The sequence below is a fragment of the Monodelphis domestica genome, chromosome 5 (assembly GCF_027887165.1).
Source record: "Monodelphis domestica isolate mMonDom1 chromosome 5, mMonDom1.pri, whole genome shotgun sequence".
NCBI classification, from domain to species: Eukaryota; Metazoa; Chordata; class Mammalia; order Didelphimorphia; family Didelphidae; genus Monodelphis; species Monodelphis domestica.
Genome location: NC_077231.1, coordinates 229,796,630 through 229,812,597, shown reverse-complemented (window position 1 = coordinate 229,812,597; position 15,968 = coordinate 229,796,630). Strand labels below are relative to the sequence as shown.

At 35.3% G+C, this 15,968-nt stretch overlaps 1 protein-coding gene across 11 annotated transcripts in view; it reads left to right on the top strand.

The window, feature by feature from the left end:
* Positions 1-15,968, top strand: part of KMT2C (lysine methyltransferase 2C) — a 337,243-nt gene that overhangs the window by 131,711 nt on the left and 189,564 nt on the right. For all 11 annotated transcript variants that reach the window (XM_056799936.1, XM_056799944.1, XM_056799939.1 and 8 more), the window contains one exon: positions 8,387-8,549. In XM_056799936.1, coding sequence (XP_056655914.1) covers positions 8,387-8,549 — 163 coding nt within the window. The remainder of the gene's footprint in view (positions 1-8,386; positions 8,550-15,968) is intronic.

Genomic DNA, 15,968 nt, shown 5'->3' with positions numbered 1-15,968 from the left:
CACAATAGTATTCCATCAACAACATGTACCACAATTTGTTCAGCCATTCCCCAATTGAAGGGCATCCCCTCATTTTCCAATTTTTTGCCACCACAAAGAGTGCAGCTATGAATATTCTTGTACAAGTCTTTTTCCTCATTGTCTCTTTGGGGTACAAACCCAGCAGTGCTATGGCTGGATCAAAGGACAGACAGTCTTTTAGCGCCCTTTGGGCATAGTTCCAAATTGCCCTCCAGAATGGTTGGATCAGTTCACAACTCCATCAGCAATGAATTAATGTCCCCACTTTGCCACATCCCCTCTAGCATTCATTACATTTCCTTTGCTGTCATGTTAGCCAATCTGCTAGGTGTGAGGTGATACCTCAGAGTTGTTTTGATTTGCATTTCTCTTATTATAAGAGATTTAGAGTACTTTTTCATGTGCTTAATAGTTTTGATTTCTTTAACTGAAAACTGCCTGTTCATGACCATTGCCCATTTATCAATTGGAGATGGCTTGATTTTTTTGTACAATTGATTTAGCTCTTTGTAAATTTGAGTAATTACACCTTTGTCCGAGGTTTTTGTTATGAAGATTGTTTCCTAATTTGTTGCTTCCCTTCTAATTTTGGTTACATTGGTTTTTTTCATAAAAAAACTTTTTAACTTGATGTAGTCAAAATTATTTATTTTACATTTTATGCCTCTTTCTAAGTCTTGCTTGGTTTTAAAATCTTTCCCTTCCCAAAGGTCTGACATTTATACTATTCTGTGTTCACCTAATTTATTTATAGTTTCCTTCTTTATGTTCAAGTCATTCACCCATTCTGAGTTTATCTTGGTGTAGGATGTGAGGTGTTGATCCAAGCTTTATCTCTCCCACACTGTCTTCCAATTTTCCCAGCAGTTTTTATCAAATGGTGCATTTTTGTCCCCAAAGCTGGGGTCTTTGGGTTTGTCATAAATGTCTTGTTGAGGTCACTTACCCCAAGTCTATTCCACTGATTCTCCTTTCTGTCTCTTAGCCAGTACCAAATTGTTTTGAAGACCACTGCTTTATAGCATACTTTGAGATCTGGGACTGCAAGGCCACCTTCTTTTGTATTTTTTTTTTCATTATTTCCCTGGATATCCTTGATCCTTTGTTCTTCCAAAAGAACTTTGTTACGGTTTTTTCTTATTCAGTAAAAAAGTTTTTTGGAAGTTCAATGGGTATGGCACTAAATAGATAAGTTTGGGTATGATTGTCATTTTTATTATGTTAGCTCGTCCTACCCATGAGCAGTTAATGTTTTTCCAATTGCTCAAGTCTAGTTTTAGTTGTGTGGAGAGTGTTTTGTAATTGTGGTCACATAGTTCCTGTGTTTGTCTCGGCAAATAGATTCCTAAGTATTTTATTTTATCTAAGGTGATTTTGAATGGGATTTCTCTTTCTAATTCTTGCTGCTGAGATGTGTTGGAAATATATAGAAATGTTGATGAATTATGTGTGTTTATTTTGTATCCTGCAACTTTGCTAAAGTTCTTGATTATTTACACTAGCTTTTTTGTTGATTCTCTAGGATTCTTTAAGTAGGCTATCATATTGTCCGCAAAAAGTGACAGCTTGGTCTCCTCATTGCCTATTTTGATGCCTTCAATTTCTTTTTCTTCTCTAATTGCTACTGCTACTGTTTCTAGTACAATGTTAAATAATAAAGGTGATAAGGGGCATCCTTTTTTCACTCCTGATCTATCTCCATTGCAGATGATGTTGCCGATGGTATATACTGTTTATTATTTTTAGGAAAGATCCTCCTATTCCTATACTTTCTAGTGTTTTTAATAGGAATGGGTGTTGTATTTTATCAAAGACTTTTTCTGTATCTATTGAGATAATCAAGTGATTTTTGTTGGTTTGCTTGTTGCTATGGTCAATTATGTGGATGGTTTTCTTAACATTGAACCAGTCCTGCATTCCTGGTATAAATCCTACTTGATCATAGTGAATGACCCTCCTGATACTTGCTGGAGTCTTTTTGCTAGTATCCTATTTAGGATTTTTGCATCAATTTTCATTAAGGAGATTGGTTTATAGTTTTCTTTCTCAGTTTTTGACCTGCCTGGCTTTGGAATCAGTACCATATTAGTGTCATAAAAGGAATTTGGTAGAACTCCCTCTTTGTTTATTATGTCACATAGTTTCTATAGTATTGGGATTAGATGTTCTTTGAATGTTTGATAGAATTCACTTGTGAATCCATCAGGCTCTGGGGATTTTTTCTTACGGAGTTCTTGGATGGCCTGTTCAATTTCTTTTTCTGATATGGGATTATTTAAGAATTCTATTTCTTCTATTAGTCTAGGCAATTTATATTTTTGTAAATATTCGTCCATATTGCCTAGATTGGCATATTTATTGCCATATAATTGGGCAAAGAAGTTTTTAATGATTGCCTTAATTTCCTCTTCATTGGAGGTAAGGACCCCCTTTTCATCTATGATACTGTTAATTTGCTTTTCTTCTTTCCTTTTTTTAATTAGATTGACCAATACTTTGTCTATTTTGTTTGTCTTTTCAAAATACCAGTTTCTAGTATTATTTATTAGTTTAATTGTTCTATCACTTTAGATTTTTATTAATTTCTCCCTTAATTTTTAAGGTTTCTAATTTGGTTTTCTTCTGGGGGTTTTTAATTTGTTAGCTTTCAAGTTTTTTTGATTTGCATGACATTCATTGATCTTTGTCCTCCCTAATTTGTTAATATATGCACTCAGGGATATGAATTTTTCTCTTGAGTACTGCTTTGGCTGCATCCCATAAGGTTTGAAAGGATGCCTCACATTTTCTTCAATGAAATGTTTCTATGATTTGTTCTCTAACCGATTTTGGAGTATCCTATTATTCAATTTCCAATTGATTTTTAATTTTGCTCTCGATGTACCCTTACTGATCATTATTTTTATTGTCTTATGATCTGAAAAGGTTGCACTTATTATTTCTGCTTTTCTGCATTTGTATGCCATGGTTTTATGACTTAGTACATCGTCAATCTTTGTGAATGAACTGCGTGCTGCTGAAAAGAAGGTGTATTGCTTTTTCTCCCTATTTATTTTTCTCCATATATCTATTAACTCCAATTTTTCTAAAATTTCATTCACCTATTTTACCTCTTTCTTATTTATTTTTTGATTTGATTCATCTAAATTTGATAATGGTTGGTTCAGATCTCTCACTAGTATAGTTGTACTATGTATTTATTTACTCCTTCAATTCTAGTTTCGCCATTAGAAATTTGGGTGCTATACCATTAGGTGCATACATGTTGATCAGTGATATTTCCTCGTCTATACTCCCTTTTATCAGGATGTATTTACCTTCCCTATCCCTTTTAATCAGGTGTATTTTTCTTTGGCTATGTCAAATATCATGATTGCAACTTCTGCCTTCTTTCTTTCAGTTGAGGCCCAATAGCTCTTACTCCAACCTTTAATTCTGACCTTGTGAGTATATACCCACCTCATGTGTGTTTCTTGAAGACACCATATGGTAGGGTTTTGGATTCTAATCCATTCTGCTATTCGTCTACATTTTATGAGTGAGTTCATCCCATTCACGTTCAAAGTTATGATTGTCATTTGTGAATTCCCCAGCATTTTGATACCCTCCCCTAATTCTGACCTTTCTTCTATTAAACCAGTGGTTTACTTTAAATCAGTCCCCCTAGTCCCCTTCCTTGCTATGCTTCCTTTTCTGGCCCCTCCATTTTTGTTCCCTTCTTGTTTTTTGGGGGGGGGGTTCTGCTAATTTCCCTCCCCCCCTCTCCCTCCCTCTCTTTTTGAACTTCTTCCCACCTATCCCCCCTTTAGTTTTCCCTTCTCCCTTACCCTGTTGGATAAGATAGAATTCAAGATCCAATGGATCTAAATGCTGTTCCTTCTTAAAGTTGATTTCACTGAGAGTAAGGTTTAAGTAATATTAATTAGCACACTCTTCCTCTCCTTCTTATAAGAGTATTCTTCCCCTGCCCTTCCCATGTGTATCTTTCGGTGAAAAAGATTATTCTATTTATTTTATTTCTTCAAGTATCTCTTTCTACCATCACCGATTCCTTCCCTCTCTTTTTGATCTTCTTCCCACCTATCCCCCCTTTAGTTTTCACTTCTCCCTTACCCTGTTGGATAAGATAGAATTCAAGATCCAATGGATCTAAATGCTGTTCCCTCTCAAAGTTGATTTCACTGAGAGTAAGGTTTAAGTAATATCAATTAGCACTCTCTTCCTCTCCTTATAAGAGTATTCTTCCCCTCCCCTTCCCATGTATATCTTTGTGTGACAAAGATTATTCTATTTAATTTATTTCTATTTCTTCAAGTATATCTTGGTACCATCATTGATTCCCCTCTCCCTTTTTCTTTCTTTTTGTTTTTTTCTCCAAATCATATTAATGCCCCAATCTTTCCCTATGAGTGATTCTTCTGATTACTTTATTAATGCAAATAATTTCTGAGAGTTACACATAACATTTACCCCATATATTAATATATATATAATTTGGTCTAATTGTAAGCCTTATTGAAGAGAGTTTGAATGAAAGAAAAAAAAACATTTTTCTCCTTTTCCCTTTCTTTTATATTTCCCTTTTTGTGTTTGAATGTCAAACTTTCCACTGAGTTCTGGTCTTCTCTTTACAAATACTTGGAAATCTTCTATTTTGTGGAATGCCCATATATTCCCCTGGAAATATTTAGCCAGTTTTGATGGGTAGCTGATTCTTGCTTGAAGACCCAGTTCTCTTGCCTTTCTGAATATCATGTTCCAGGCTTTGTGGTCTTTTAGCATGGCCGCTGCCAGGTCTTGTGTAATGCTGATTGGTGCTCCTTTGTATCTGAAGTTTCTCTTTTTGGCTTCTTGTAAGACTTTCTCCTTAGCTTGGAAGCTCTTGAAGTTGGCAATTACATTCCTGGGAGTTGTCTTTTTGGGATTTAGTGCAGAGGGTGTTCTATGAATGCTTTCAATTTCTGTTTTGCCCCCTTGTTTGAGAACATCAGGGCAATTCTCTTTGATTATTTCTTGTAGTATGGCATTGAGATTTTTTATTTCTAGTTTTTCAGGTAGACCAATGATTCTCAAATTGTCTCTCCTTCCTCTGTTTTCCTGGTCTGTCACCTTGTCAGTGAGATATTTTATGTTTTCTGCTAATTCATTAATTTTTTGACTTTGCTTTATTCATTCTTGCTGTTTTGCAAGATCATTGTCTTTCAGTTGCTTAATTCTGGTCTTTAGGGACTGGTTTTGCTTTTCAGTTTGGTCTGCCCTTCTTTAGAGGCTTCCAGCTGTTTATCCAATTGGAAGTTCTTGTTTATCAGACTGTTGACCTCTCTCTGAATTTTTTTCCCATTTTTCTTGCCAGATGGTTTCCATATTTTGGATAAGCTCCAGTTTGAGTTCTTCTAGAGCTTGTTGACAATTTCCATTTTGGGGGGCATGTTTTGATTTTGTTTGAATTTCATCCTCTTTTTCCTCTGTAGCCTGGGTTTTCCTTCCGTAAAAGTTTTCAATAGTCACTTTTTTCCCTTCTTGGAGGGTTGGTCTTGGGCACTATGAGCCGTACTTTTGGTGGTTTTCCCTTTTTAGTCAGAAGACTTGAGTGAGATGGGCAGGTTTTCTGTGGAGTTACTTGGTGGGGTTTTTGCCTCAGGCAGGTTCTGCCACAGTCTTCGTAATTTCTTAGGGTGCTCGTGGTCTGTGCTCTCCTGTGAGCAGGGATTTCCTGTGAAACCCCTCTGAGGGGTAGTTCCCTGATAGTCCTTGTCAGTTCCCAAGGACCCTGGTGTTCCCCACCTCACTACAGAGAGGAGCGGAGCTTTTGCCTTAGGCAGCCTCTAGAGTCTCCACAGTGTCTGCAGTTTGCAAGAGCACCTGTGGTCTGTGCTCTCCAGTGCACGGGGGGGGGGGGGGGGGTTCCTGTGAAACCGCTCTGAGGGGTAGTTCCCTGGCAGTCCTAGTTAGATCACAAGGACCTTGGAGTGCTCACCACTCACTATAGAGATGTCCCTCACTCACTTGCTATCTCTGGTGAGTGTGCTGGTCTAGACTCTGGTTCCATAGGTGAGGTAGGGGGAGGGTAGTTCAGATCACGTTTGTGTGTGAGCTTTTTCCCTTTCTTATAGTATGGAAATGCTCAAACCCCCCACGTACCTTCATTACTGCACCCTACTGTAGAGTTCCTCTGTTCTTCCAAAGATGATTTTTATGTTCTTTTTAGGTAGTCTATTTCGTTGGGTGCTGGGGAGAGGAAGCGATTCAGGTCTAGATTGCAGGCGTGTTTACCCGGAAGTTTCTCCTAGCTATTATTTCATAAAACAGATCTTTCATTGTGTCTGGTATCTTTTAAGTTCTTTTAGAAATCCTATGTAATGTAGTTATTCTAATCATTTGGGGAACTTTTTTTTGCAGCATCTTATTTTTTTAACCTTAAGGTAGTAATTAATTAACATTTTTTAAAGGAATATACATTTGCAAGTGGTGAACTGCATTCTCATTCAGATTTGTTTTGAGCATGTGATTCCATTCATTAAGTCATATAATAAGTAAGAAATTATTTGAGCAGGAGAAAACAAAATAATGGGGCTTGGGATTTTAAAATTCTTGGCCAAAGAAATTTTAAAGTTTACAAGCCATAACAATACCTTTTCCATTTTAAATATCAGTCAAATTTATAATCATACTTACATCATATGTTTTCATCAATTTCAGGCAAGTCCCAGATGCTAAATAGATTTCTAGCCTGAGCTTTCATAGAAGTTCAAGAAAGAAATTAATTTCTTACATCTTTTTTCAAAAATCACATTTTTTTCTTTCTTTCTTTTTTTAAACCCTTACCTACTGTCTTGTGTATCGGTTCTAAGGCAGAATTGTGGTAAGGACTAGGCAATGGGGGTTAAATTACTTGCCCAAGGTCATACAGCTAGGAAGTATCCGAGGTCATATTTTTTAAAAAATCATATTTTCTTATCACTTAACAAATGATAATATATAGTTTTTAAAAGTTTGAATTAAGTTGATAGGAAGAAAAACATTTTACATAAAATGTACCCTTTGATGCCAGATGCTTTTTATTAGCTACCCAGTTGGCAGTAAATAAGTTTGAAAGGTTAAATAAAAATGTCATTAGGGTATTGTTTCAAGCCTTTCTCTCAGCACCTTTGTATATATAATGCTATAGATTAATGCATTGGGCATATTCCACCCCTTCTCAAAGCAGTTAGAGGTTCCATTCTCCTAGAGTAGTTTTTGTGGCAAGTGTAATTTTCCCCAGTGATATTTCTTAAATGGCATTTGGTATTTTTTAAAAAAACAATTACTTTTTGGCTTAGTGTCAGTTTTATGAAAAAGAATGTCAAGGATTAGGCAATTGGGGTTAAGTAAGTTGCCCATAGTCACACAGCTAGGAAGTATTTGAACCCAAGTGTTCCCTATTTTAGTGCTCTATCTACTGTGCTACCCTAGCTCCTTCAATAGTTTGGTTTTGATGTTTGGTATTGAAGTCAAAAGGTTTAGTTTATAATTTTTTGTAAGTTTTTTCATAATTTGACTTTATCTTAAATTTGTCCTAATAAATTGGCATGGCTTGAACTTTTTTTTTTTTTATAAATTACTATCTGAAATGCATAGCCATAGAAGATAGACATTTGAATAATACATGTCCAATTGGCACATGCCTCTCTAGAGGGGAATGAAGTCAAAGTGAAAAAGTCATTTTAATTCTTGTTAATAGCAGTTTGATAACATAACATAGATTTTTGTTATACTTTAAGATTTACAGATTAAATCTTTTTTATAATAACACTGTGAGGTCAAATATTGTTTTATCCTCACTTTTCAGATGAGGAAACAAAGTAACACTGTGAATAAAGTATCAATTGGAATTTAAATCTGTTTTTTTCCACTAACTATATTATCTGTAGTCTTTTTGGAGATAAAAACTGAAGGTAAACATTTACATTTTCTCTAGATTTCATACATCCTAAATGTTTCTTGTCAGCCCTTAGCATCTTGTATCAAGTGTTAATTAGGCATATTCAATTAAGATAGTTACATTGCAATAGACAATTTAGATTGTGTCTTAGGGTATATTTGTTTTATTTTTACTTAATGGTTAAGTTCTAAATATCTTTCCTTTTAGTCACATTTGTAATTTTTTAAAAAAGGAATACCATTAGTAACATTAATTTGAGTCATTGATAAAACTAAACATCTCTTTTAAATGATCATTTTACTTGAATCCCTTTTACAAATATATTAGTGTGGGTTCTGAACTAGTTTTATCTATAGCTTAAAAAGAAGCATTTCTTTCAAGACCCCTAATTTTAAATGTTTGTCAAAGTTTTAAAAAGAGATCTTTTCCCCCCTTTACTTTCAGCGATGTGCATTTTGTAAGCACCTTGGAGCCACTATCAAATGCTGTGAAGAAAAATGTACCCAGATGTACCATTACCCTTGTGCTGCTGGAGCAGGCACTTTTCAGGATTTCAGTAATTTCTCCCTTCTCTGTCCAGAACACATTGACCAGGCTCCTGAAAGATGTAAGTATGTTAAAAATGATATTTTATTTTTAAAATACACCAGTGTATTTGCTTTAATTGAAAATGTTTTAACTTACCCAACTGTGTAATTGTGTAAGTAGTAAAAAAGATAATGTTATAAACCTATTAAAGCTTTGGAAAACACACGTTGTATATAATTTTGTATTTAAAGGAAATTTTTAGAACCAAATTTGTGGTTATTGTAGAAACAAGTGTGGCAGTGAGAATTATAGATTCTTACTTCAAATACATTAAGACTCTGGGTACATTTGGACTATGTCTTTATTTTCAGAATAGTAAACATATATATTCAGCAAGCAATTAAGCAGAAAAGTGATCTTTTGATGGGAAAATTGCCCATTGGAAACAATGAGAGATAATTTAGGTTGTATGCCAAGACACAAAATAATCTGTTAAGTTTTTGGTCAACTTACCTTTTGTTGGATAGCACCTTTTAAAGCAAATTTCTTGGTAATTATTTAAATCTTGTCAGTTTAGATTGAAATTACTGTCTTAGTTACTTTGATCTGTTATTTTCTAACTTTATTCTTTTTAAAATTTTGAGGTATGTATTATTAATATTTTCTTTCGTGTTATTTAACTTACATTTTCTCTCCTTCTGAACAACAAATATAGAATGTTATTTTCCTTACGCAGTGGATATTTTGTCTGTCTGATGCTCCCTCTTAAAGTTTTAGAATAAAGGTATAATTTTGGATAGATACTTATCTACTGACTACCATTTGTTCATTCACTCACTGCTAAGTTTCCCTTTTTCCTTTCCTTTAACTCTGATACAGCTATTTAGTTAAGTTATTCTCAATTTGCCATAGTTGAAAATATATTTAACCTATCTGTAAATACAATTTTTATCATTGAAATATAAATTTTATTTTTAGATTCTAGTTTACAAAGATAAAATCTCTTGAAATATCAACGTACTTCTGGAGGTCTAAAGAAGAATACTTCTTTCCCACATGAACTAGCTTAGAAAATACCAGTTGTCTTTAATTAAAAAAAAAAACAAACCTGAATATATAAGTCTATCAGAGTGAATAGCATATGTACATCTTCATGTAGTAGGCACTTTTTTGGACTAGGTGTTAGTCAATAAGCATTTATTTATTTTTAAAATCTCAGTACTAAATATTACTGAAACTAAATATCAGTTCCAAGACAGAAGGGTAGTAAGGGATAGGCAATTGATGTTAAGTGACTTACTCAAAGTCACACAGCTGGAAGTGTCTGAGTTCAGAGTTGACCCTAGTAGGACCCCCTGTCTTCAGGCCTTCCTTCTATCCATTGAGCTTCCTAGCTGCCCCTTAATCTTGAGGCAAATCATTTTTTCCCCTTTGGGAATTCATATTACCTAATAAGAGATTAAATTGTATCTCTTTTTATACAGTAAGCTTCATGAGTGAGGGAAATTTTTTGTTTGGTAGCAAATTGCATTCATTTGAATTTTTTCTTTCCGTATTTACTAAGGCACCCAAAAATAGCATAATTCTTTGCTCTTAATTGTTTAAAAACTATTCTTCTTTAACACATGTTGAACGTTAAATGAATTTGTGTACTGAAGATGCTCAGATATAATGAGTCACACATATACACAACATTTTATTGAATTAGCAGAGTTTTTTACTCTTCTCTTCTTGGAAAATGTTATGTACAACCTAATAATCACATGGTTGAAAACTTGGCCAAAAGTCTACTTTGAATCGTCTTCTCTTCCTGTTTTATTTGACCAAAAAAAGATCAATTGAAGAAATACTTTATTTTTAGAAAGTTTTGGGGTATACTTTGGAGCCTCTCTACCATAAAACACTGAGTTCTTTAAACATGACCCATTCTCTTTATTATCCTAATTCTGGAAGATTGTCACCTATCCTCAATTCTCAGTGAAGTATTTGGTCTATGGATCTATTATCCTTTAACTAGTTTTAATCATTGGAAGTGTGTGCTCTCCTCTTATTCTTTTAGTTAGGTAATTTAGTACTTGACTCAATTTTCATACTTATTTTCTCCTTTTTGTTGAAAATTGAATCTGTATTGATAGCCTAAATATTTGAAGATTAGACATGAGGGAATCATGAATGTCCTTATCCCCTTGATGCCAGTGGCGCCATATTGAGTATATTGATAGGGTCTATAAGTTATTGAAAGTGAAATTGGTATATTAAAATAATGGGTATAAGCCTATATTTATAACAGATTAACCATTTATTTTAGGAGAAGGAAGGGAAGGGAATTAGGATTATCTTATCTTAAATCCAAAACCAAATTACTAAACCCACTCACTATTTAATAATTTCACTACCTACATATCTAGCTAAATACAACTAATTAACCCTTAGTTTATAACCTAGTTTATAAATTTGGGAAAACTTGAAGGTTATAGGAACAAGGGCCAAAGGAAGTCTCACTGACAGTTGTCTTCTTGAGTCTGGCAGCAGTCCTAGTGGAAATCACAGCAGCAGCAGGAACACACACAGATCCACTAAGAAGGGGAGTAATGGTTTAACTCACACAGTCCACCTGTGGAGTTTAAACCTATCTCAACCATTTCCTAGAAAATGAAACTTACCTGCAGGAAAGGTCTTAGTCTCCTACTCCAGAGAGTAATTCCCCCAACTGCCCCTTCAGAGTCAGTCTCCCCAATGTTCCAGAATTCTCTTTCTGTCTCTACTTTAGTACTTCCTTCTGTTAGCTTGTTCCTGCTAAATTCCTTACAACAAAAGGCAGGCAGTGTTTTCATTCCAAGATTTCTTAGTCAATCCCCACAATCACCATAATTTAGATACATATATTTAACTTATTTTTTATTAGGTGTACTGATCAATTCCTTCTTATTGATAGTTTTTAGCTATTGGATCTTTATGGCTTAACCTACCCTACTTTGTATTTTTTGTTTCCAAAGTCTGCTTCTAAGTTATGTCTTTTCTTTTACTCTACCTTTCATAATTACTTGTTTTATGTGTCATCCTTCATGAAAACCACCAACACTGGATCACCCGAATCATTCCTGGAATTCTTATGCCTTTGGACTAGATGAGTTCCATTACAAAATCATTTTTTCATAATTGATTCTGGTCCTTGCTTTTCAAATTTTATGTTTTTGTGAAGGGTTAGTGAAGATAAATATGGAACTTTTCTTATCCATGTTCACTGACTCTGAAATCTATTCACAAACTCTTCTACCTACTCCAGGGCAAGACTTTCTCTTTGAAAAGGACTACCATGAATGAGAAATCCATTTCATTTAAATTGGCAATTTAGAATTATAAAACTGTTAAGATAGTATTTAGACTCAGTTGTCGTTAGATAATCTAGATAAAAGGGCCAAGGTAACAGTATTGGGCCTCGGTTGTAGGCCAGTGCAATGGATAACATAGGTGATAGATGAAAAACCATTCTAATTTATAAGGTTTATAGTTTAAGGATTAATTAGGAGACCCTAAAAAATATAGAGTGATTATAACTAGATATCAATTCCCACTTTTAGGTCCTCATGGATCCTTCTTCTATCTGGGTTTCCCCAAACCTATGCTCTCTACTTATTCTAAATAATCCCCAGTTTCTATATAAACTTAAGCCCATGTCCAAAATCCTTATTTAAATTATATATAGTTTAAGAATACTGTCTCAAGATGTTTCAGTAGAGATTGTATTTGCCATTTATAGCCAAGGTTGACTCCTGTTGAAGCAGGAATGACCTGAGAAGGCCAAAACCTACCTTCTCTCTGTTTTCTCACAGAGATTAGAGAAAAAGATCTTCTTTTCTTCTGTCAGGTTTTCTCTTCAGCCACTGTCAAAATAGTAACCTCTCTTTCCCAACTGCCACTCTGCTATTCCCAAAATGTTTCCATAGGGAAAAGCCAGGGCTCTCAGAAAGATGCTCTTCTCAAACCAAGCTCAGTTCCAAGAGCACCTGAGTCAGTCAGACCAACTGCCCAGGGTCTTAGCACTTCCAGTGGCTGTTAAAAAAAACAAAACCCACCTGGAAATTCCGGCAGAATTCTAGCTTTGCTTGCATTCTGAACTGGCTTGAACCCTTTTGACAGAAACTTTTTCTCCCCTTGTCATTCAACTTATCAGAATCAATTACTAATCAATAATATACCTAATTACACAGAATAGCTTTTTTTTTTTTAAAGGCCTGGAAAAACTTCTGATCCTATTCTCTAGGTTAGATATTTAACATATTTGATTTTAGATGGGAGAAAAGTTACAAAAGAAAATTTGTGACCTAGAGCAAAATAGGCCATTGGTTTCCATTGCATATATAGGAACAAGAAAAGTGGATTGGGTCTTGATCTTCATTGCTCCAGGTCACTAGGATTCTTACTCTTAAGAACATTAAAGAAGGCGGTTTAGTGGATAGTGAGCCAGGATTAGAGACAGGAGGTCCGGGGTTCAAATTTGCCCTTCCTAACTATGTGATTTTGGGCAGTCACTTAACCTCAATTGCCTGTGACATTTCAGTTTTAAGACAGAAAGCAATGGTATTTTAAAAAGAAAGCAATCATTAAGGAAAGAGAAATGGGAAGGTTTTCTATCTCTTCCTTCAAATGTATGTTCTCAGTGCTTAAGCTCACAGATACATTGGTGCTTCTAAGACAATCAGTAAATCTCCAGTTATTCCTTCTTTATAAACCTGAAGGCTTTCTCTCCACTATAACCTCATTAGATTTTGAAAATAATTAGCATCATTGATCAATCAAAAAACATTTATTCAATAATTACTATGTTCCAGGCACTACTATGCACTGAGGATGCAAAAAAAGGCAAGGGATAGTTCCTGAGTATCTTGAGTTCTTTAGTAGTTTACAATTTTATTCAGTATGCAAATAAATATATACAAAGCAAGCTGTGTACAGGTTAAACAAGAAATAATTAACAGATTGTAGGCAGTAGATTTGACTGGGGTAGAAGAAGGCATTTACTTGGGGAGTAAAGGAAGCTAAGGGCAGTCAATAGGTACAGTATAAGAGAGAGAACATTCCAGGCCTTAGAGTCAATTGGAGGAAAGATTGGGAGCAGGATAGATACATTTAGGAGACATCCGTATTGAGATGCTAATAAAATCCATTAGTGTTGATGATATGATGAAGTGAAGTAGTATAGATGTTGAAGAGGACACAGTTCAGAATCCTGAAGGCAAAACTATGATTAAAAGCTGTGATTTAGAAGAAGATACAGAAAGGAGATTTAGAAAGAGCAGTCTGATAGGTGAGGCAAGAAACAGAGGCATAGAAGAGATCACCATGCATGAGAGAATGATCAACATTGTCAAAGGTACACATCAAGTAGAATCAGGATTGTGAAGCAGTCTTTGGTTTTGGGAAGTAAAACATGAGTAGTAACTTTTGAAAATAATTTCAGGGGGATGATCATTCTGTTACTGTAATTGCCTTCTCTTGGATTCTTAATTCTTCTCTTTGGATAGCTGTATCTTTTTTGTCTCGTTGACTTGCTGTTTTTTAAAAATTCTTTAGTCACTATTCCCTGATGTTCAGCCTTTAATTTTTCCTTCTTCACTTTATCATTCTAGGGATAATCTCAGATTTTCACTATTTTGTTTATGATGACTATTAAGCCTTCAGCCCCAGCCTTTCAGAGATCTTCCTCCTTCCCTCCCTCCCTCCCTCTTTCTTTTCCCCTCTGTCCCTTCCTTTATCTCTCTCTCTTTTTCCCTCCCTTCCTCTCTTCTCACCTTCCCTTCTGTCTTAGAACTGATTTTGTGTTTCAATACCAAGGCTGAAGAATGGTGGAGGGCTTTAACGTGGGTATTAAATGACTTGTCCAAGGTTACATAGCTCGCAGTGTCTGAGACCACATTTGAACCCAGGACCTCCCATCTCTAGACCTGAGCTCCAGTCTCACTACCCTTTCCTGTATTATTTCTAACAATATCCAGCATATTTTTAATTTCTTCTGAAATAACACCAACTTTATAAAATCTTTTACAGAGAATATACGTTTTCATTTCTCTCCATGCCTCATCCAAAAAATCCTGATGAGGGTATGTTATTCTTATTGATTTATAAGTATTATATTGGATTATATATCTGTTATAGGTACCCTTTTTTTTCCTTCTTGTATTCCAGATTGAAAGTAAGGGAAATTTGAAGCATTCTTAATACTTCAACTATAATGCTTCTCTTCCCAGTTAATTCTAAATAATTCTAAATAAAGAATCTAAGACTTCATCATTCCCACTTGGATTATTATAGTTTTTATTTTTTTTTAGTTCAGTATTTTGAATCTGATTTGTAATTGTTATTTAATATACTTAAAGGTTTGCAAATGTCTTTGAGAATTTAGAGATAAAGGATGTGCTAAAGATTATAAAGTTTTGTAAGTTTCTATTCATTTGTCCAAACTTTTTTAGGGAGGCTCTGTTCTCTGGGAGGTTAGGATACTCTCTTAAGCTTCCCTCCTTCCTTGATGTCACCCTTAGCTTTATTTCTGGGTTTCTGCTTGTTTCAGTTCTTCCAAGATGATATGATGGCCTGAAGCCTGGGACCTCTGAGGGCCAACTCCCCCTGCTGATTCAATTAACTCTTGAGACTGCTGATGGCCTAAATTCTAACCTCAGGCTTGGGTGAAGTTTTTGTTCTCACTGTGGGATTAATGAGGACTGGGACACAACTGATTGCCCTGCCCTGGGGCTCTGCCTGGAGTTTTTGGCAAGAGGTTCAGGGGACTCAGTTTTGGGTCTACCAACTACCCCAAACTGGGATATATGTCCTTGCCGCAGGCTCAGACTGTGACTCCTGGCTTCACTGTGGGCCCACACAGATCAGACGACCTTAGTACAGACTGCTCTGGGCTGGAATTCCAGGCTTCACTGCAGATTTGCTTGTAATTTCAAGGGGTGTGCATTGTTTTGGGTTCTGTTTGCTGAGACAGGATCTCAGTGTCTGGATGTTGGCTTGGGCTTAGGTTTAGGACCTGTCACAGCAGATATGGGATAGGGAGTGGCTTGCTCCTCTCTCCTTGCTGTAACCTCCTACTGTCTATGCTCCCCTCTCACTCCAGTGTCCCAGAAGTTCTCTGCTAACCTTTTAGGTTTTTCTTCTCTTGAAAGTTGTTTCACTCTGTCTCCTTGTCAGTTCTTTCACTCCTGTATTGGTTTTGTGACCTTATTTTAAGATTGGTTGGAAAGGATTTTGTTGGTGGTTTCAAGCTTCTAGCTCATTTTACCCTTTGTCAGTTTCTAAAAGAAAGAATCAAACTTTAGATTCCTTTAGAATATCAAGTTCAGAACGGTTATTCCAATGCCATTGTTTACTGTGCTCTCTTCAAGTTACATCTCTTCATTTTGCCAAGCCACATATTATAAAAGTCATCATTTATTATAAGATTATAATTGTCATCACTTTTATTATTTTATTCCCCATTAGGAACTTAATAAGA